Source organism: Furipterus horrens, unplaced genomic scaffold (genome assembly GCF_987537825.1).
Source record: "Furipterus horrens unplaced genomic scaffold, mFurHor1.1.pri manual_scaffold_2, whole genome shotgun sequence".
Taxonomy (NCBI): Eukaryota; Metazoa; Chordata; class Mammalia; order Chiroptera; family Furipteridae; genus Furipterus; species Furipterus horrens.
Window position 1 is genome coordinate 188783546 of NW_028327172.1, and position 21309 is coordinate 188804854.

Here is a 21309-nt window from a genome sequence, read left to right on the forward strand (position 1 = left end):
GAATCTATAGTGAACATTTTAATATATTGAAAAATTTATATAAGTATCTGTGTTTATGCTTTTCTTTAAATGTTTATGTTACTTAAATAATTTGAAGAGTTAAATACATGTGCCTAGAATGATTAGTAAAAGTAAATACATTTTACAGGCTAACTTAATTTTCTTCTGTTTATGTACATATTTGAAGTAGGAATCTCAATATCACTAATAAAAAAACTGATAAAATGAAAATATATACAATAAAATTGCATAACATATACAATGCATTACACATCTTTGCGTTTGGGGCTTATTTAATTGATAACCATGCTCACTCACTATTATTTTTCCCGAGGCTTGTAAATAAAATGGTGATATTTCTTTAAATGTTTAGCATCCTCCTCTCTTCTTTATTTTTTTTAAATAAAGAGTCAAATATAGTTTTATTTGAATAATTGTACTGTACATAATTTGTTTCATTTTTGCCAGTGTTTTGTAATCTCCAAAATTCCTATAATGACCATATATTATTTGGCTAAATAAAAAATCAAAATGATGAAATAAAAATATAGTGATTAACTTAGAACCATAATTATGGCTCATGTATATTAACATTCATACATGTTCACATATACAATGACAATAAGTTGTTGTAAGAAAAATTTCAATATTCTATCATAATTTCATACCACTTTTGGGGAGACAATTCATTAGCATTTGAAAGTCAACAGTAAAGTATTTGACTTGTCAAATGAACATAGTGATTCAATTTTACTTATATTCAAAAGATTCAATAAACATTTAGTCTTATATCCTCATACAACTTGTGCTAGGTTAGAATTCTCCAGAGAAAGTGAATCAATAGAGTGAGGGCAGGGAGAGAGAGATTTATGTACCTTAAGGAATGGGCTCACAAAATAATGGAGGCTGGCATGTCCAGGATCAGATCTCTAGGGTAAGTCAGCATGCTGGCAACCCAGTGAAGAGTTCCAGGTCAAGTCTGAAGGTGGTAAACTGGCAGAATTTCCTTTTCCTTTGAGGACATCAGTCTTTTTCCTATTAAGGCCTTCAATTGATTAAATTAGTCCACTCGCATTATGGAGTATAATCTACATTATTCAAAGTCTTTGGATTTAAATGTTAACCTCATCTAAAAAATACCTTCACAAAACCATCTAGAATAATCTTTGACCAAATATCTGGGTTCTGTAGCCAAACCAAGTTGACACATAAAATTAACTATCACACCACTTTTATAAAATGTTCTTCAATGTTTCTATGAAATAGTTCAGGCATATAAAAAGTATATATGATAGACAGTCTTCAAAGATGGTCACCCAATAAACCACGTCTCCCAGTAATCATATCTTTGTGTGTTCACTCTGCAAGGATCTGATTGGATCCTGTAACTTCATTTGACCAGTAGGATGCAGCAGTGGTGTTGCTCTATGACTCCCAAGGTTTGTTCTTAAGAAATCTTGCAGCTTCAGCTGAACTCTTAAAATGTTTGCTTTGGGGAAGCCAGCTGTCATGTAAAAAGTCAGACTATCCTAAGGCCATCATGTGTGAGGAAATCCAAGCTAACTAACTAAGGATATAGACATAGAAATATATACGTGTGTGTGTGTGTGTATATATACACACACATATATATATATATATATATATATATATATAATATAGATATGGATATAAATACACATATAGATGGAGGTAGAGATAGAGATGAGAGAGAGACAGAGAGATTGAGTTTGAGAGATTGACTCAGCCAACCCTCCAGTTATTCCAGATATCCCAGCTGAGATGCCAGTCATGTGAAGCAATAAGCTATTTTCAATGGCTCACTCAGTCAGACCTTCATGGATAACTGCATCCCTAGCCACCATCTAACCACACTAGGTGAGGAACCTCCAGGGATAACTACCAGATGAGCCTGGTTCAACCATAAATACTGAGAGATCATCATAAATAATTGTTTTAAGTGAACTCATTTTCTAATTGTTTGTTAAATACAGGGCAATACAAAAAAGTAATATAAGGAAAACTCAAGTCTCTAATACCAATTTGTCAAGATTTAACATTTTGTCATATTTGCTTCAGATTTCTTAAATGAAATAAAGCATTACATGAAAAGTCCTAGTAGTCAATATTCCTTATTCAATTTCTTTCTTCCTCTTCATAGATACCCATTATTTTAAATTTGGTGTTAACTTTTTCATGCAGCTTTCATATCACTACAAATATACCAATAAACAATGTATATTATTTTTCATTTTTTAACTCATATGGATAATATTTTACTGAAGGTATTATTCTTGCATTTTCTTTATATTATAATCCTAATATGTACCATATTGATACATATACCCTATTTCCTTAAATTTAATGCTTTATAGTACTCCATTTATACTACAACATAACGTATCCTTTTCCCTGTTATTGGACATTTGGGTTGTTTCTAATTCCCCACCATTACAAGCAATATACTCTTTTTAGGTTCCCCCTTATGAATATGGTTGGGAGTTTCCATGGCTTATAAAACAAGTAGGAGATGGCTTGACTATAGGATGTGACTATAATTAATTTTAATATTTTGCCAAATGGTTTTCCAAATTCGTGATATTCATCCCATATCATTCTTGAAACAAGACATGACACAGAGAAAAACAAATACTGCATGATCTCACTAACTTGTGTAATCTTAAAAAAGCTAAACTCATAGAAACAGAGTAATTGTGGTTGCCAGGGGCATAGGGAGTGCATAGAAGATGTAGATCAGAGGTACAAATTTTAATTATAAGGTGAATAAGTTCTAGGGATCTAAATACAGCATGGCGACTATAATCGACAATACTGTGTTGTATACTTGAAATTTGCTGACAGAGTAGATCTTAAATGTTCACAGCACACATACAAATAAAGGTAACTATGTAATGTGATAGATGTGTCAACTAACCTTACTGTGCTAATCATTTCACAATATATACACATATTAAAGAAAAAAAATAGGAAAATAAATTTTTTTTTAGCAAAGTAATTCTCCAGAGAAAATTATAAAATCTTGACCTACTCATTTCCTGGTCATGTAACTATTAGCAAATTACTTGATATTTTCAAACTTCAGTTTCTTTATCTATAAGGTTTTGGAATTAATATCTAATCACAAATGTGTTTTTCTGAACATTTAAATGATATTAGCTATGAATAAATGATAACCGATATTATTATTGTAATAATTATAATCATTACTACTATAAATAAAATAATGTTAAGTATGCCTTTATGGCTTAATGAATTTACAAACTCATTATATATGTTTTACTTTCATTTTATTTTCTACATAGTTGAAGGAAGATCAGCTCTGTTATGAGCTGAATTATGTCTCCCTTACCAAATTCATATTCTGAAGTCCTAACCCCCAGTGCCTCAAAATATGACTTTGGAAATAAGAACTTTAAGAAGATAATTGACTTAAAATGAAATCTTTAGGGTTGTCTTAATCCAATATGACTGATGTCCTCATAAGAATAGGAAATTTGGACACAGATACTTATGCATGCATTAGAAAAAAAGACTATATAAAGATACAGAGGGCTGAGCATCAATAAACTTTGTAGAGAGGCCTCAGGACAAAAACAAACAAACAAAAATCCCCCTACTGAACCTTGATCTTGGACTTCTAGTCTCCAGAATTATAAGAAAACTGACTTTTGTTGTTTAAGCTGAAAAAATAAAAATAAAAAAAGGAAATAAAGATAAAAAATATTTACTACAAAGTAGGAACTTGGCAACAAATTTAACAATATGTTTAATTTGGGGCACTATTAGTAATGTATAAATTGACCTTGCTAATGGTGCTGAAAAAAAAATCACTTGATAGTTGTATTTTTTCCCAGAAACTTTGAAAACACACACACATATATGCAAATATATTTAAGGAAATATATCTAATATTTAGTATTCTGTCTGAATGTTTATAGAACATTTATATATATAGCTTTCTTCAAAATAGGCTATGAAATAATTCTCCTAAAATTACCCTGAGAAGTCATTCAAGAATTCAAGGTCTAAAAAAATAAAATATCACTTTATACATTATTAGCCATTTGCAAATGAGCCTACAAAGTATTTATTAAATTTATTACTTGGATTCCAGGTCCTTAAAATATATTTTTTCTACTTATTATAAAACATTAGACTTTCAAATGAAGCAAAAGCTGATTTTAGAGAGCTAGTATTTCTTATTATAATTTAAATTAATGAAGGATTTTGAAGACTATTAAGTGTAGATATATTTCTTCAATATTTAACTTGATCATGGAGAATTGTAAAAATGTTTAATTAATAACAAAAAAATCCTATAATAGTTGAATTTCCAGCTGTTATGTATAGAAGTTATTCATATAAGATATAAATATTGCCCAAATTTTGTTCTCTTTCAAATGAGCCCGCTGACATAACTAAATCTAAATTAACTATATTGCAAATAAACATACTTATTTTGGAGGCAGTATCAACTGATATCATGAAATAGTTATTCAAATAGAATCAGTTAAGGTACCCCAGATTATTATTTTTATGTAGTAACCATTAATACAATAGACAGCTTTGAGACACCTCAAGAATGAGTATAAAAATCTATAACCAGACAATGATAACAGGCTAGTATACAGGTAAAATTTCAGTAGAAGTGTTGTTTTAATACCAATAGGAAAAGCATGATTAGAGAGCATTAACCATATTCCTCTCACTTATTTTAAATATAGGGGACAAAGAAATGCATTAACCTAAAAACAATTGATAACATATATTCTTGAAACCAAAATGTTTCAACTGGTGTATATACACAAACTTCCAGATCTTAAAGCAGTAATTCACATAATTACCCTTTTCAAATGGTTAAAATTGGTTCAATATTTACCAGAAATAATTAAAGGTAAGAGAGAACAGGTTGAACCCTTTAAAATCAATCATTTTATTACCACACAAAATTTTTGTGTACCAAGCTATTTAGTCATTTGATAAATTGATAATGAATACCCTCAAAAGAGACTCAAGGTCAACATAACAGTGTATAGAAACTGGCAGTAGAAAAGTTATCAAATGGGATAAAGATATCACAAATCAGTCATAAATGTCTGTTCACCTGTTTGCTTGAGTATTCTATGTGTTTTTAAAAATATTCACTCAAGGACATGCTTATTGATTTTTAAAGAAAAGGGAAGGGAGAGAGAGAGAGAGGGATAGAAACAGTGATCTATTGCCTCTTGCTCATACCCTGACTGGGGATGTTACCTGCAACTCAGGCATTGATTCCTGACCAGAAATCTAACTCGCAACTTTTTGGTGTACAGGATGATACTCCAACTGAGCCACACCGACCAGGGCTGTATGTATCACCTCTTAGTAAAACATTAATTCTTATAGTTGTCCATGACCTGTGAGACTCTTATGAAAGTTATGAACAGTCCCACAGAAATATGAATATTTACATAAACACAAATTTTCCATTAATTTTCAAGGAATTTCATAGTCATTGTTGGACTCTGAAGTGTCCATTCTAACACTTTAGGAGGAGGGCGATCTGCATTATTTGCATCTCACAGAATCAGATATAAATCTTTGTGATACATTTATAATATGCGGTTAACTTAACATAATGATGTTTGGGGTAGTGTACTTGGACCCAATTCAAATTCTATTAAACAGAGCAAAGACATAATGTTAACTTTAAAGAATAAAGTTACAAATATGATTTTAACACCTTCATAAGAGTGCTCTTTCTACCGCCCCCCCCTCCGCCTCGTCCTTCTACATTTTTTCTTTTTCCTGTATCTCTGCTCTCCCTCTCTCCAGCCATCTCCTCGTCCCCCCAAAGCCGCAAACCTCTGGAATTCAACTGTCTGTAGAATGTCACAAAAAGTAAAAGTGATGGACCAGATGTTGTGATGTTGCCCCATTTCTTCCTTCCTTTTCAGGAAAGGATGGAGTAGCGCAGCGGAGGCCCTGTGTTTGCCAGGTGGGGGCGGGTATAAGAAAGAAATTCGGTATCTTCACAGCAACAGCTTGGGAAACGCGTTGACTACAGAATGAAGCTCAAGTCCACTTCCTAACAGTTTGCGAGCCCGCTCAGAGAGTTGCCACCCTTTTTATCGGAAGAATCTTGTTTCTGTCGCCGCTCCCCAGCACCCGAAGGGGGGAGTCTGAAAGGCTGCTTTCTGTCCAGACTTGATCCCTTCTCTTTACCATGGTCTCCCACCTCTTCGCACCGCAATCGCTGTCATCCTGTCCTTTCTCCGCCTCCAGCTTGGAAATGGGCGCAAACAGGTCCTCGAACAACCTTAGGAGGGAGGGGCTTCGTTGGTTGCATCCAAATCCCAGCGGGAGGGAGGGGGACCTGGAGGGTGGAGTGGAAGCTAAGCACTGCTTTAGGCCAGGATACGCTTGGGATGGGGGCGCCACGGCCTGGAGGAGGAGCAGGAGACCCTGGTCGTGGGCCCCAGAGTTAAAGGTCGGGAAGAACTTGGTCAGCTTTACGCTGGCACCACTATCAGCTTCAGGGTGCAGGCACGAAAGGGTGTTGAGCGGTATACAAAGCTCTCCATCCACATTGGGAGCTCAGCGAGGAAAGGAGGGGGCGAGGAAAGGCAGGTTCCGCCTCCCCCTGGCCCGCGTGCACACACGCGCCCACCGCGGCTCGGGCTGGCTGAGCGCGGGCCAGTGTGAGCGCGAGTGTGCGCACGCAGTGGAGATCCTCTGCCCTCGCCTGACACCCTGCTCAGGGCATCTGGAAAGCCTGGAAAACTGATCAGGCTTAAAGTATGGCATGTTGCAAAGATGGTTTCTGCCAAGAAGGTACCCGCGATCGCGACGTCCTTCGGGGTCAGTTTCGCCCTCCTGCACATCCTGTGCCTGGAGGCTTGGTGAGTTCTCTGGGGAACTGGGGCGGAGGGCAAGGGGAAGGTGGAGAAGTGGTCAGCTCCTGGCCCACTCTGGCCGGCCGCCCCGCCCAGGGCAAACGGGACCCTCCTGTCTTCGCTGTTAAGTCAGGGGCCAGAGCCAGGCTCTTCTGTGACCGCGTAAACGTGGAGACCAGAAAGGCCACTGGGCGCAGGAAGAGTGCGGGTGTTGGGGTTTGTGTGTGCGGAGTGCGTCTTTCCTGACCGTTTCTCTCCCTCATCCCTCATCCCTGCCTTGTTTAAGCTCGGGGCAAGCGACTCTTTCCCTAGGAAGATAAACCTGTTTCCACCTGTTCTCTGGTTCTTAAAATAATCCTTCCGCCTTCGGTTTCTTTTCCCCTCTCCCCGCATTTGCAGTTTAAACGAATCCCCAGGACAGAACCAAAAGGAGGAGAAATTATGCCCGCAAAATTTTACCCGCATCCTGGACAGTTTACTCGATGGTTATGACAACAGGCTGCGTCCTGGATTTGGGGGTATGAACGATTTCAAACGCTGAAGTGTGTCCTGTCTGTCCCTCTCTCGGTCTGCCTGTCTGTCTGTCTGTGGGAATATCATTAGGTATGCCTCGCATGAAAAAAATGAAAAATCAATCTATCTGTTTCTCCCCCTTTCCATCCCACCCTCTCTTAACCCCTCCCTCCTCTCTCGTTTATCCCTCTGACAGAAGACCGCCCCCAACCGCACTTTCCCAGGTCCCTGCCCCCTCAGAAGCTTGGCTTCTCCCCCACATTAATTACCTCCGGATACCTGACTGCTGAGTGGGGGAGGTTGGAAAGGGAGCATCAGAAATGGGAACTCGTGGCTCAGCTGCCCTTCTGCCTTGTGCCCTGAGAATGGGGTCTCCCTGAACCTGGCCATTTCACTAGGAGCAGGTTGCACTGGAAGCAGCTGAGCTGTGTCCCTTGTTCTATCACGTGGTGTCAGTCCCCCAGCCAAAACCCCGGCCTTGTGCTACCTAGGACGGAAATCTGGGGCACAGAGCTGCCCGCTCTGCTCGGAACCCAGTCCTTTCCTCTTCTCTTCTACAGTGGGATGAATTTTTAATTTATTTGAGTAGGGGACAATTTACTTTCCTCCTAAGAATTTGCAGTCAGTAGTGTTTATTTCTTCCTTCAATAAATATTTATAAAAGGTCTAATACAAGTGCATCCATAACAGTACTGTTGCTCTTTTTCATATTCATATTCCCTTTGCTTACATAATGAGAATCTTGGTGGCAGGCATGGTGCTAGGCACTAGGTTCACAGAAATCTCAAGATAACAATTCTTAACCTCAGAGAAGGCAAGTGACTTTACCCGCAGTGTGGGCCCTGGTTTTCTGAGAGACAAGTTCCTGTTTTTTCCATTACACTGATCTTGATACTTCTCAGGAAATGAATTGAAGATGCAGGCTTTGCCTCAAAGGAGCTTATGTTCTAGTAGTAGTAGTACTAACAATAATGACAACAACTAGTATTGTAGGTATTTATATTTCCATGGATATCAGACTTTTATAGGCATTGCTGTTCAACCCTCACAACAACCTTGAGAGAAAGCTATTACTACCCCCAATTTACAGATGAAGAGATGGAGGCTTGGGGACTTAAGTAAGTGGTCCAAGTTCACAGTACGTGGCATGGACAAGATGTGAACCCAGTTCAGCTTGTGTGTTTAAAAGACAAACCCATGCAGATTGGGAGGATATCAGGTACTATATGATGTGTATCACGTAATATGTATTACAAGCATGGAGAAATTTAAGCTTGCTATTGGGGATGTATAGGAGACAAGATGATAGGAAAATGGAGAAAGTAAAAGGGAGCAGAACATTTCTGTGAAATAGGACAGAAATAGACATAATTTAGAAGGAGTGTGGTCCTGGGTTATAAAGATCTGTTGGAGAAAAAATAGAATTGAATAAAGTAGAACTGGGTGATTCTTTGGGAGTCTAAGTTTTTTTCTCTTTTGACAAAGACACTGAGGATGAGAAAGGGAAAGTGGTTTATACAGGGAAATAGCATATGAGTAATGATAGGCTGGAATCAGACCAGGTCTTCTGATCCAAACCACTCTTCTGGGTTTATTGAGAAGGTTGTGGGGAGCCATTGAGAGTATTAATTCAGTCTTTGTGTGTTGTCAGAGATAAAGGATGAAAGATTCTCCTGGTTTTTTTTCACACTGCCTCTCTATGGGTAGGATGCTCAGCACTGCCATTGCATTTATGCAAAGCTGGAAAGAGGCTTTCTTACAAAAGTGAATCATTTGCCAATGCACAATCTTTCATAAGTGACTGGGAAATTATCACTCTAGATCAAAAATAATTTTGTGGAGAATGTTTCACGGGATATGATACCATTTATATCCATATCACATCAATAAAGGAGGATTTATCTGCTCATAAAGACTTTAAACTTGACATTTCAAGTAAAGAAAAAATAACAGGAGTATCAAATCACATGTTATTGAAATATTCATTAAATAATTGATGTACCTGAACATAAGTAAAAGTGAAAATTCACAATTGAAACTGCATAGCTTTATTATTAAATGTTGAGAGCTAAAACAATATCTGCCTTGTTGGTTATGATACAAGTTATAATTCAAAAGAAGGACGGGATCCACTGTTGATGGATATTTTTTACCAACTCTCTCCTCCTTTAATATTATACAGATGATAAAATTAGTGAAACCTATCTATGTAAACCATTACTGGATTTTGATTAGGTGCAGTACTGCTGAAATGTCTCAAAGGCATTATTAGTCATCTTAAATGTCACTGCCAAGTGATCTGCTTTACCTACCTGGAGATTCTTTTATGTCTTTATGGGAAGGAGTTGAATTCAACTTTTTTCAAGTGTTAGCAGTTGGTTAATCAGTAAAAATTTACTATAGCACAATTGTTTGTCTCTGCTCATTAATATTTGTGGTAGATGTGATTCATTTTTTAGAAGTGGGTCATTCTCTGTAAATACATGGTGTTCCAAATGTGACAAAGGAATAGTAATTCTCACCTGCAGAAAATGTGTAATCTGTTTACAGGATGTTTTAAATGAAATATAATTCACTGAAATAACAGAAAATTTATTCTTAGCATGGACTCTTGATGCCACAAGTTTGATCCCTTCTTTGACATTTTATACTTTGCGGAAAGCTTGGCATTTTAAAAATAAAATGAAAACAATTCAGGTTTTGACCAGTGTGCTATAAATATGGATTGACTTCCTGGTTCCTTTAATCCTACTTTCACTCTTTGTGGAGCATTTACTTTATATCTGTTTATACAGCTTAGCTGTGTTCCATTTAAAGTAAAGCTAAAGCAAAGATCTGAATTGAAATTGGATGGTTTGTGATTGCTCAGTAGGCCAGGCAAGGGTTGAAATAGATTTAGAAACTAAATTACATATTTTTAACTCAGCAGCACAGCTTGCAATGGGGGAACTAAAAGGAACTGAAACAGTTCTCTCCTTTTCATCCCTCCAGGATCTCCTCTCCCTCATTTCCCACATTCTCCAATTGGAGAAAAAAAGGGGGAAAGGTGAGAAGAGAAGGAAGGAGGCATGGTGTGAAAAGCTAGATTGGGACTTCTGAAGGGGCGAAGTTCTTTCAGCCTCTGACAAATCAGTCCGCTAGCATCCTGAAGTAGCTTCTGCCTGCTTAGAAGTGGCACACAAATAAGCCCTTCTACAAAGGAGCTAGAAAAATATCCCCTCCGCCCCCGTGCTCCTACCCACTTTCGACACTGTTAATACGCCTTCTGAAAGAAGCATAGCTAGGGTACTGACCAGCAGGAAATAGTTGAGGAAGCCAGTCTTTACCCACTTTCCATTTGTTGAAGGGTTACACAACGTTTTGTTGATCTCAGTCTTGATGCACCTGATCTGGCACGTGCTTCAGCTATAGATGGTTGCCTTAGATCATCTTTCACAGCCTCTGAAGCAGGAGCGGTGCATTAGGGCCAATTTTGCAAGGTTGTTCACTAACATCGCAGGATTTCACATTCATAGAGTCCTTTGCAGTTTTGAAAACATTTTCACGTACACTGTCTAATAAGATTATTACAACAAAACAAAGAAATAAGCAGGGCAGGCATCATTTCTGTTAGAAAGGAGTCAGAGAAAAGTTCCAATGAATTGCCCAGGAACCTTGAACTAGTTAATGATAAGACCACAACACACACCTCTGTCTTTAAAACCTGCTGATGTATTGCTACATACACTTCGAAGGCTTTCTTACAGCCTTCTGTTTGCCAAGAGTCAAATTTTCATTAACATTTTTTTTGTTACTAAGTAAGTAGGTCATTAAAATAAGCAAAACTACATTTTCTCCCAAAGGAACAAAATGAGAACTTTTATTTTAAAACTTTAATAACATTTTAAAATGGGGAAGCCATCGTGGAGAAGTGTATTCACTTAGGTAAATTTAGAATAATTTTCCCACACAAATGAGAACAGCCTTACAATATTTTTTAAAAGTCTATAACACAACCTAAAAATTACTGTGTCATGTGTTACTTTATTAATGAATGTCAACAGAGAATATATTTAAACATATTATGTAGAAAGGAAAAGAACTCCATAGTCATAGGGCAACAGAAAAGTACAGTTTCATTCTCTTCTCATTTGTCATATCCATTCATTCATTCATTCATTCACCAATATATATATCTAGAGACTACTATGTGTCTGAAGCAATGTTAGGTTGTGAAGAAATAATTTTGAATCAGACACAAGCTTTGGTGAAATTAACAGCTAAGCAGTGTAGAGGGATAAAAGTAACAAAGAAACAAATAAAATAAAGATAATGCTGTGGGACAATCCAATAGCATGTTAAGATAGAGAATAAATAGGGTGAAGGATCTCTTTCAAATGCCGTAGTCAAGGAAGTCTTTTAAGTTGAGACCTTATGGTGCCAGACATGAAAAGGATAAACAAAAGTTGTTCTTGTGCAGAAAAAAAGTGCAAAGATCCTAAGGCAACTAATAGATTAGTGTAATTTAGATAATGCAGGGAGTTCAGAAAGCAAGAGGAAGAATATCACAGGACTAGCTTGGGGTGGTAAGCAGAGGCCAGTCAGGTAAGATCTTCGAGGACCCTGTAGAGGATCTTAGATTATTCTTTTAGGGAAGTTGGAATCCACTGGAATTTTTTAGTTGGAGGGAATGACATTGTATGACTTAGATTGTAATGTGACCATTCTGGCTACCGAATAAAGAAAGGCTTAAAGAGTTGAGGCGATATTGGAAGCAAGAAGACAAATGAAGCTCCTTTTTGGTTCTCTCCATTAAGTGACTGATGACTTGAAATAAGGTGGTAGATGTAGTAAATGTGATATAAGTAGATAAAAGTGAGATCTATTTTGGAGGTATACTAAGAATTGGTATGGATTACATATGGGTGGTAAAGGAAAGGGAGAAATCAAAAATAACTCCTGGAATTTTATTTTGAGAAACTGGGCAGAGAATGGGTTATTGAACCTGAGGAGGACTACATGAAGAACAGCAAGTGTACATGTTAAGTTTAGCATACGTATGTAACATCTTAGTGATGGTATTAGATGTCTGGATCCCAGAGGAGAGCTTTGTCTTGATATATACAGGAGAATCATCAGCACATAATGCTGTGAAAGTAGATATCTAGACGAGGATATAGAAAACAGCAGAGAAAAAAAGCCCAGGACCAAGCTTGAGAAACACTAACAGTTGAGGAAAGGTAGAAAATGTATGCAGAATTATCAAGGGAGATTGAAAGAGTAGAAGGTGGTATAGGCACTAGGAGAGTATGAAATTACAGATTTCAAGAGAAAGGAATATATAATATGAAGAAGGACGGATGATACACCTCTCAAATTCTTCTATGATATTAAGTAAGCTTAGGCCTGGCTACCTGGAGATATCTCATTTCATTAAGTTTTCATCATATATTCATTAATCTTATAATATGTGCTAGGCATTGTTCTAGAATGGCACTGGGGATAGATTAGTGAACAAAAAAGACACAATTTCCTGCTCTCATGAGTTAGTTCTAGAAACTAAGCAATAGAAATAAAATATAGAATATGTCAGATGTTGACAATTGCTACAGAGTAATACAAAGCAAGGGAGAGGATTGCAGTTTTACATAAGGTAGTTAGGGATGGCTTAAATGAGAAGGTGATATTTGAACAATGATCCTAAATAGGTAAAGGCATAAGCCACATTTGGGTGTAGTTTTATTGCTTAGAAGAAACCCTAGGTGCAGTCACGCTAAGTGTGGAAGTCAGTGCTGATGCAATGGAATTTCACAGGGCTCAGACGTGAGAAGGGATCAGTGTGATGTAAGGGTGAGCTTGTGTAAAGCTTTGCAGACTGGTAAGGACTTTGCTTTGACTGAGAGTCACATTGGTGATTGGAGGGGTTTCAGCATGGGTAAGACCCAAGGCTAACTTTCAAAGGTTTACCTTGGTTGCTCTGTTTAGAACAGACAGAGTCAAGGGCAAATGCAGTGAGGCTTTCACAACAAACTAGGCAAGAGTTGATGGACATTTTGACCAAGTGGATGACAGAGAGGTTTGTAAGGTTGTAAGGAATGGTTGGTTTCTGGTTATATTTCAAATTCCTAGTCTACTGATGTCAACTAGAATGTGGGATGTGAGAAAAAAGGAGGTGTCAAATCTGACTCCAAAGTTTTTTGCTTGAAAATGTAGAATAATGAAGTTGCCAGGGTTGTGGCAAAAGAAGACTGGGGTGTGGATGAATAATTTGCACGTGGATATTGTGCGTTTGAGATCCCTATTAAGATATTAAACAGAGATGAGCCTGGAATGCAGGGATGAAGAGTATGTCAATATATATGGAATTTAAAGCCATAAAACTAAAGGGATTATCAAGGAATTAAGGGTGATAGAAAGGAGATACAGATCTTCGAGCTCTGAGATCTCCAGTGTTAAAAGGTGGGAGATAAAAAGGAGGAGGAAACTCTGTCCCAGGAAAACTAAAGAGTGGTCATTGAGGTTGGATGAAAACCTCAAAGAGAGTATGTATGCTGGGTGTTAAGTTAATTTTATTTTTTCCAAAAGGAAGCAGGATTGATTGGTTACATCTTATGCTTCTAACAGATTAAGAAAGGTAAGAACATAAAATTGACCACTAGATTTAGCAATATCTATAAGTTTAGTGATATAGACAAGAGCAGCTTTGATGGTGTGATGGGTATGAATTCTGTGTGGGTTCAGGAGAAAATGGAAGTTAGTTGCCTGTGCATTTGTATAGGGGAACAATGAAATTGGATGGTAAATAGAAAGAAAAATAAAATCAAAAGAGGGTTTTTTTTTTAATGGGAAAAATAACATTTTTTAAAAAGCTTGTGAGAACAATAATGTTGATAGGGAAAAACTAATATTGACAAAAAGAATTGTAGTGGATCCTGAGCATGAAAACCAGATTGCAATGGATGATGGTGTAAATACAAAGGGAAGAATCAGGGGCGATGTGTATAGGTTTTAGATTTTTTTTCTTCAGAAGATTTCAACTGAAAGTAAACAGAAAGAGGGAAAGTTGTCTTTTTATTAAGATTAGATATTGTAATATGTTTGTATACTAGTGAAATAATGTGTTAAAGAATAATTTAATCTTAGATTGGAGGGAAGATATAACTGAAAGTATGTTGCCCTTGAGAAGACAAGAGACTATAGAACCCAGAACACAAATTTACTTTCTTATACTCTCACTTTAACAAAAAAGATATACTAGTGCTATCATATATTTGCATTTCCTTTAGGGAAAGGATATGCAAAATGCTTTGGGTATTTTCTGAAATAGACACTGTAAAATCTAGATATGGTGATTAGTAAATTGGTGAATATTTAGATAACACTTTGATGGATTAGTTTTCTTTTAAATGAGAAGATATATCAGTTCACATTTTTTAAAATCATGCTCTAAGCGTTTTAAATTTATTTAAAAACAACTTTAGTGCACCAAATTGCATTTTGGATTAATAATCATTGGTCCATGACCCATTCTCATTATTGGTCCACACATAACCTTATTTTATTCACTCATCCATCTATTCCTTCATTTATCATTATATAGCAAACATACCAGTTAAATCATCAAGCAGCCCAACATTGGAAACAACTTTTATTCTGGTATATAGTTTCCCTCATCCTATCTTCCTGTCTTACCCACCTAAAGTAACCACCATCCTGAGTCCTCTTAAAATTTACTCATAGCTCTTTGAATACTGTTTTAGCTCAACTTTAGTTTTTAAAAAATACATTAAAATTTCTAAAATAATTGTTTTAAATATAATATGTAATTCTTTGATGTTTTTTCACTTAACTGTGTATTGCTAAGATTCATTCTTATTGTTGCATGTTGCCATAGATCATTCATTTTGCCTGCTGTGTGGTATTCCCATTGCATAGGAACCAGTTTATTCATTTACTCCTTTGGCAGCAGGCATTTTGCTTGTTTCCAAGATTGTAGTGCTGTGAATGTTCTGGCCCAAATTTCCTACTTTAAATGTGCAAGAGTTTCTTTTGCATATATATCCAGGAATGGATTTTTCTGGATCTTAGTGTAAGTGGGAGTCAACTTGATGAGGTAATGCCAAACTGTTTTCTGTGATAGCTTTACAAATTCGAACTCGCATTTACAGTGAATATGAAATTCAAGATCCACAAATCCTTCATCTCTCTCTCTCTCTCTCTCTCTCTCAATATGTCTGTGTCTATAGATCTACATTTATATAGATATATATCTATATTCATATATATTTATAGAGATATGTAGATAGAGATATATGTAGATATATATTTCTCTGTATATATTCTCCACAGAATTCTTGAAATGGTATTTTATTTTGAAATGATTTCAATTTTTCTGATTTCTAATGTAGTTGAACAGCTTTTCAAGCCTTTTTTGCCTACAAGAATTTTCCTTCTGTGAATTGCATTTCATCTTTTGCCCATATTTTACTGTTTTATTTAAAATGTTTTTTACTTTTGTTTAATTTTTTTATTTAAAAAGTTGACCTGGACTATTAGAAGGGTCACAGGATATAATAAACACTAAGCTTTAATGTCATCTAAGTAACACTGTATAGTTTTCTGCTTTCTCTGTCATATCAGTGGATATTTGTTGTATGTTTAATATGCATGAAGGCTAGCATTTCTATATTTTTTAAATGACAAACAAAGTTAGAGATTTTTAAAGATGATTTCACTCAAGATTCCTTGTTGTTGCTGTAGTTTTTAAACACTTTAAGCTTCTTGTTTTTTGGAGATGCACTAATAGTGTTTTGTAAGAGGAAGCTGGATGCATGGATTTAGGTGCTGAAAACCCAGTAATGTCCCCTCAAGTGCATACCCGGGGAGGCAATGTGGAGAACGAACATTGACTAGTTTCAACGGCAGTCAAAAGCTTAAGTCTTTCTCCTGGTATGACAGCAAATTGGACACTGTTATTGGAAAAGAAATTAAACAGCGATATCTTTTGACGAGCTCTATACAGCTCAAGTAGTTAACAGTGGAAAATTATCTGATATAGTGTTAATTGCCTTCCTACTTTCCAAGCATGTTAGATCCATTAATAAAATGAGAGTATTTCCCTGAATTTGATCTTGGTAGTTCAAGCTCTTTCAAAGACTGTTAAAGGTCCCTTTGTTTGCTTTACAAACTGCCCACCATATTTTGGGATTAAAAAATATTTCCCTATTGCCAAAGATGTAGATTTTTAAAAAATACTACATATTTTTGATGTTATATAAATGCATATAAAATTATCAGAACATAATTTTAGATGTATTTGTCCTAAGCTTGTCCTTCCAAGCCCAAAATTATCTGGTCTCTATGTAATTATGCTCTTACCAAGGTTGGTTTGAACATCCTAAACAGTAGTGTTAGAGTAAGCATTTCTAAGAATTATTCGTAATTGCATAGCAACCATTATTTATTGAGAACTGATTTATTGGAAACTTATTACATTGAAGGCTTGGGATTATTTCTGGGAATGGATACAGATATAAGTAAGATGCAGTTTCTGCTTTTATTGGGAAATATTTTTAGCTTACTGATGTAACAAATGAATCTCCGCAATATTTTCCTTTGGTTAGGTTTTGAAATCACTACTGGGATAATATTAGGAACACAATCAAACACATAGTTATTCACCACCTAGTATGTGCAAAGCACTATGACAGTTGAGGACTTCAAAGAGGATTAAGATTTTGTCTCTGCTATTAACAGGAGAAAGACAGACTCAAGCAGGCTGTAATAATAATAAGAGCAAAGGCATAGAAAGAGCTGCAGAAACACGGGTCAGAAGGTACTCAAACAAAACAGGAAACATACGTATGGCACATTATATACTAGATATAAAATTATATACATAATTAATTACTGATTTATTTTTTAATGGTACAATAAGTGTAGTAAAGCTAAATTGGAGATTAATGCAAGGGGATTGTAATTCTGACACTGGCACAGAATATTTAATCTCTTTTAGTTCAGTTTCTATATCCATAAAATACTCATGACAATATCTCTTGGTGTTGAGAGGATTAAATGAAATAGCATATGGAAAGAGCCTAGTATTCTGCCTGAAAAATAGTAGGCCTTCAATAAGTAGAATTATTCTATCTCTGTTTCTTGCTCTTTGGAGAAAACCTGGTCACCGTGAGCAGTCCACACATAATATGCCCCTTGATCTGTCCATTCTCCATCCCCTTTGCTACCTCCCTAGTCCAGGCCACCATCATTTCTCAACTGAGGTAGTATAACAGCCTTTTGTAAGAGTCTTTCTTGTATTCTTGCTTCCTTAAAATGTGCTATCCATACAACTGCCAGAGTAATTTTGTAAAAAACAGAAGTCAGATCACATAATTTCCTTACTTCAAACCCTTGATGATTAAAGGATACAAATCAAGCTTCTCATCACAACCTATATGCTGAGGCAGAGTTGTGCTAAATATAAGAGACAGAAAACTTGGGGAGACAATGTAGGAAAAGTGATTAACCTGTGCATTCATTTGCTCAGGCTGCCATCACAAAGAACCACAGACGGGGTGGCTTAAACGACAGCAAGTTTATTTTTTCACAGTTCTGGGGGCTAGATGTCCAAGATCAAGGTGTCATCAGGTTTGGATTCTCGTAAGTCCTCTACCTTTTCTTTTCTTTAAAAATGTATTTATTTATTTATTTGTTTATTTTTAGAGAAAGGGGAACAGAGAAAGAGAGGGAGAGAAACATCACTGTGGTTGCCTCTCACTTGCTCCTCCAACTGGAGACCTGATGTGCAACCTAGTCATGTGCCCTGACTGGGAATTGAACCAGTGACACTTGGCTCACAGGCTGACGCTTAGTCCACTGAGCCACGGCAGCCAGGGCTACCTTTTCTTATAGATGTCATCTTATCTCTGTCTTCACGTGGTCTTTTGTGTTTTCTTGGGTCCTAATCTCCTCTTCTTATAAAGGACACAAATCACATTAGATTAGAGCCCACCCTAGTGTCCTTATTTTAATTTAATTCCCTTCTTAAAAACCCTAACTCCAAATACAGTCACATTCTGAGGTACCAGGGGTTAGGACTTCAATATATAAATTTGGGAGGACCATAATTCTGCCCATAACAACCTCTTTACATGTCTCCTATCTGTCACTGCAATTTCTACAAGTTTATTTTTCTGTGTAGTTTTAACAACTGTCACTATAACATATATTATAAATAAGGTGCTTAAAAGGTGCCATATTCAGAATATGAGCTCAGGGGTAAGTCTCTGTCTACACACCTTAGTTTTTGTTCTATGTGGCTTTCATTTCTTTTCATTCTCTTCTTCACTTGCTTTAATCTGACTCCATTGATCTCTTCCTGGTTCCTAAATACACCAGGACATTTTATGCCTCTGAGATTTTTCCCTGAAGTTCTCTGTGCCTAGAAAGTATTTATTTCAACTCTTTCAATGGTTTCTGCTCATCCTCCAGGTCTCATTTTAAAAATCACTGCTTGGAAGAGTGGCTTTCCCTGTCTCACACAATTACCAGCTTCTTTTGTTCCCCTTTTGAATGACAATATTCTTCCATTTAATTTATTTCTTTATTATACTCTGGCTCCTCCAATAACACATTAAGGCCATGAGACAAGGACTCATGAGTCTCCTTCACCATTGTTAATACCGGGCCTAGCATGGAACCTGGAACACAGCAAATGTTCATTCAATAAACATTTACTGAATGAATGAATGAAATCTCTTTACCAATTATATGTTTTTAGGATCTCACTCAATCTCAAAGATTTTTAAGGTCATATAAAGCAAATACCGAATAATGTCACAAATACCAAGGTTGACATTTTGAACACAAAACCTTTTTCAAGAATCGTTGAAAAAGTGATATATGTTGTAATCTTTGAAAATACCCATTATTATCATGGAATCATTATTCTACCAGAAGAATTAGTATGAACCCACACACCTTGAAATAAATTTGTAAGGAAAAAATATCATTGGCTTAATTCATCCTTCTCCTACACTTCCCCCATTCCTATGCAATACCTATGGTATTCATATTTTACAGGACCAAGTGTGGTAAATACTATTCTAAGAAACAAATGCACATTGTCTGTAAGCTACAGTAAAATGAACATCATCACCTAGGAACCTATTAGATATGCAAATAGGCCCCATCTTAGACCTATTTAATTAGCAAGTCTTGGGGGGTGGTCAGCAATCTGTGCTTTCACAAGGCTTCCAGATGATTCTGATCCAGCAGAGTTTGAGAATCTCTGTCCTAAATTGATCTTCAAAGTAACTTGATTTTTCAAGAATCTTATCGAACAGTCCAGTTGTCTGGACATAACTTTAATTGTTCTAAGTAACTTATCTTTTCTTGTCCTGACTTAGAATGTGAAACAGTGCTTTTAATACTTTAGTAATTGTCTTTAAGAAACTAGCAGAGTGGTAACTTTCACTCTTGAACCACTTTGAGTAAAATCTCCATCTTCTAAGGTTCAATGCACATTACCTGCTTCTTGGATTCTTTATCTATGTCTGGAGCAGTTCGGCTTTAATGAGTTATTACCACTATATTTTTGTTGTTTCAAATTGCTCATTCAATAAAACTCACTTAACTTTTCATACTTTCTCTGTTTCCCAAAGATGTTATCTTTTATAAATGAAAACTCATGAAGATCAGCCTGATCTATGCCTTTTCTTGGACTTTACTTCCAAAGGATATATTTTTCTTAGGATGCTTATTCAAGAAAGAATTTTCTTTCAAAGTTTTTTTTTTCTTTCAGTGGCTCAGTCTTCATCCTAAAGAGGGAGAAATATCCTGATTCATTTTCATGAGGATAACTTTAGACCTAGTGCATTAAGCTATACCAACTCCTCTTTGTCTTTTTTGGCATAAAACATTTGCCCAACTGGTATCCAAGAAGAATAGTCCATCTTGATAGAATATATTATCTTTTTTCACTATGGAGTATCTAGTCCCTGGTCATACAGTATTATAAACCATCATTTAAGAAAATGATGTTCAAGAGGGCAACAATTTTTATCTTTATTAGTAAAAAAAAAATCTATATTATATATACTAATAATTACTGTCATTATTGAGCACATTTTGTCCTAGAGACTGGGACAAGGGATTTACATATATTATTTCAGTTAAGGCTCATTAAATCCTTTACCTATGAGGATTCATGACTTGGCCAAGATTAAACAATTAAAAAGTGTTAGAGTCAAATTTGAATTCCAGAATTCCTGATTTTAAATGTCATGTTAAATCCAGATTGTGGAAATTTTCCTTTGTCTAAAATCTGTATCAGCCCATAGTCATGATATTGAACACACCCATATATTTGTTCCTGCATCAGTCTTATTTAGGCCTAGGAAAAAATCTTAGTGGGGGCCATTATCACAAGCAAAAAGAAGCTACTAATTACTGCATGTTTCCATGAAAAACTCTGTGTTCAGAGTCTAATATGAGCAGTTTCATTTGATTCCCATCTACCATCTTGCTTTGTAAGTATGGTTGCTGCTATTGAGGGGTTAAGTAACTTGCTGAAGATCACACAGTTTTTAGGGGGCAGAGCATGAATAGATCTGATTTATAGGAGAGCTTATCTCTGATCCCAATTACCAGTGTATGGTCTCTTGTTAAAGGTGACATGAATCATTTTTGTGCCTAAGTTATTGACCAATATTCTCAACTGTCCAAAGATGTATTTCTTAGAGCCATTATGTTTTTTTTCTCCTCCTTACCTATGGCTTAGTTCCCCCTTTTTAAAAGCTCACTTCTTTGCTAAAAGGCCAATCAGATGATGGACTATAAAAAAATCACAAAGGCTAAAGCTTTTTTTCTATGCACTGCCTGTCTTGACAGTGCCTGGGGGGTGATGTATCTTTGAAGACAC

The 21309-nt window shown here is 36.2% G+C and overlaps 1 protein-coding gene across 1 annotated transcript in view; it reads left to right on the forward strand.

Moving 5' to 3' along the window:
• Positions 1-6691: 6691 nt before the first annotated feature.
• The window catches only part of GABRA4 (gamma-aminobutyric acid type A receptor subunit alpha4), a 64546-nt gene continuing 49928 nt past the window's right edge, over positions 6692-21309 (forward strand). The window contains exons 1-2 of the mRNA XM_090266917.1: positions 6692-6902; positions 7296-7414. Coding sequence (XP_090123043.1) covers positions 6817-6902; positions 7296-7414 — 205 coding nt within the window. The 5' untranslated portion in view covers positions 6692-6816. The remainder of the gene's footprint in view (positions 6903-7295; positions 7415-21309) is intronic.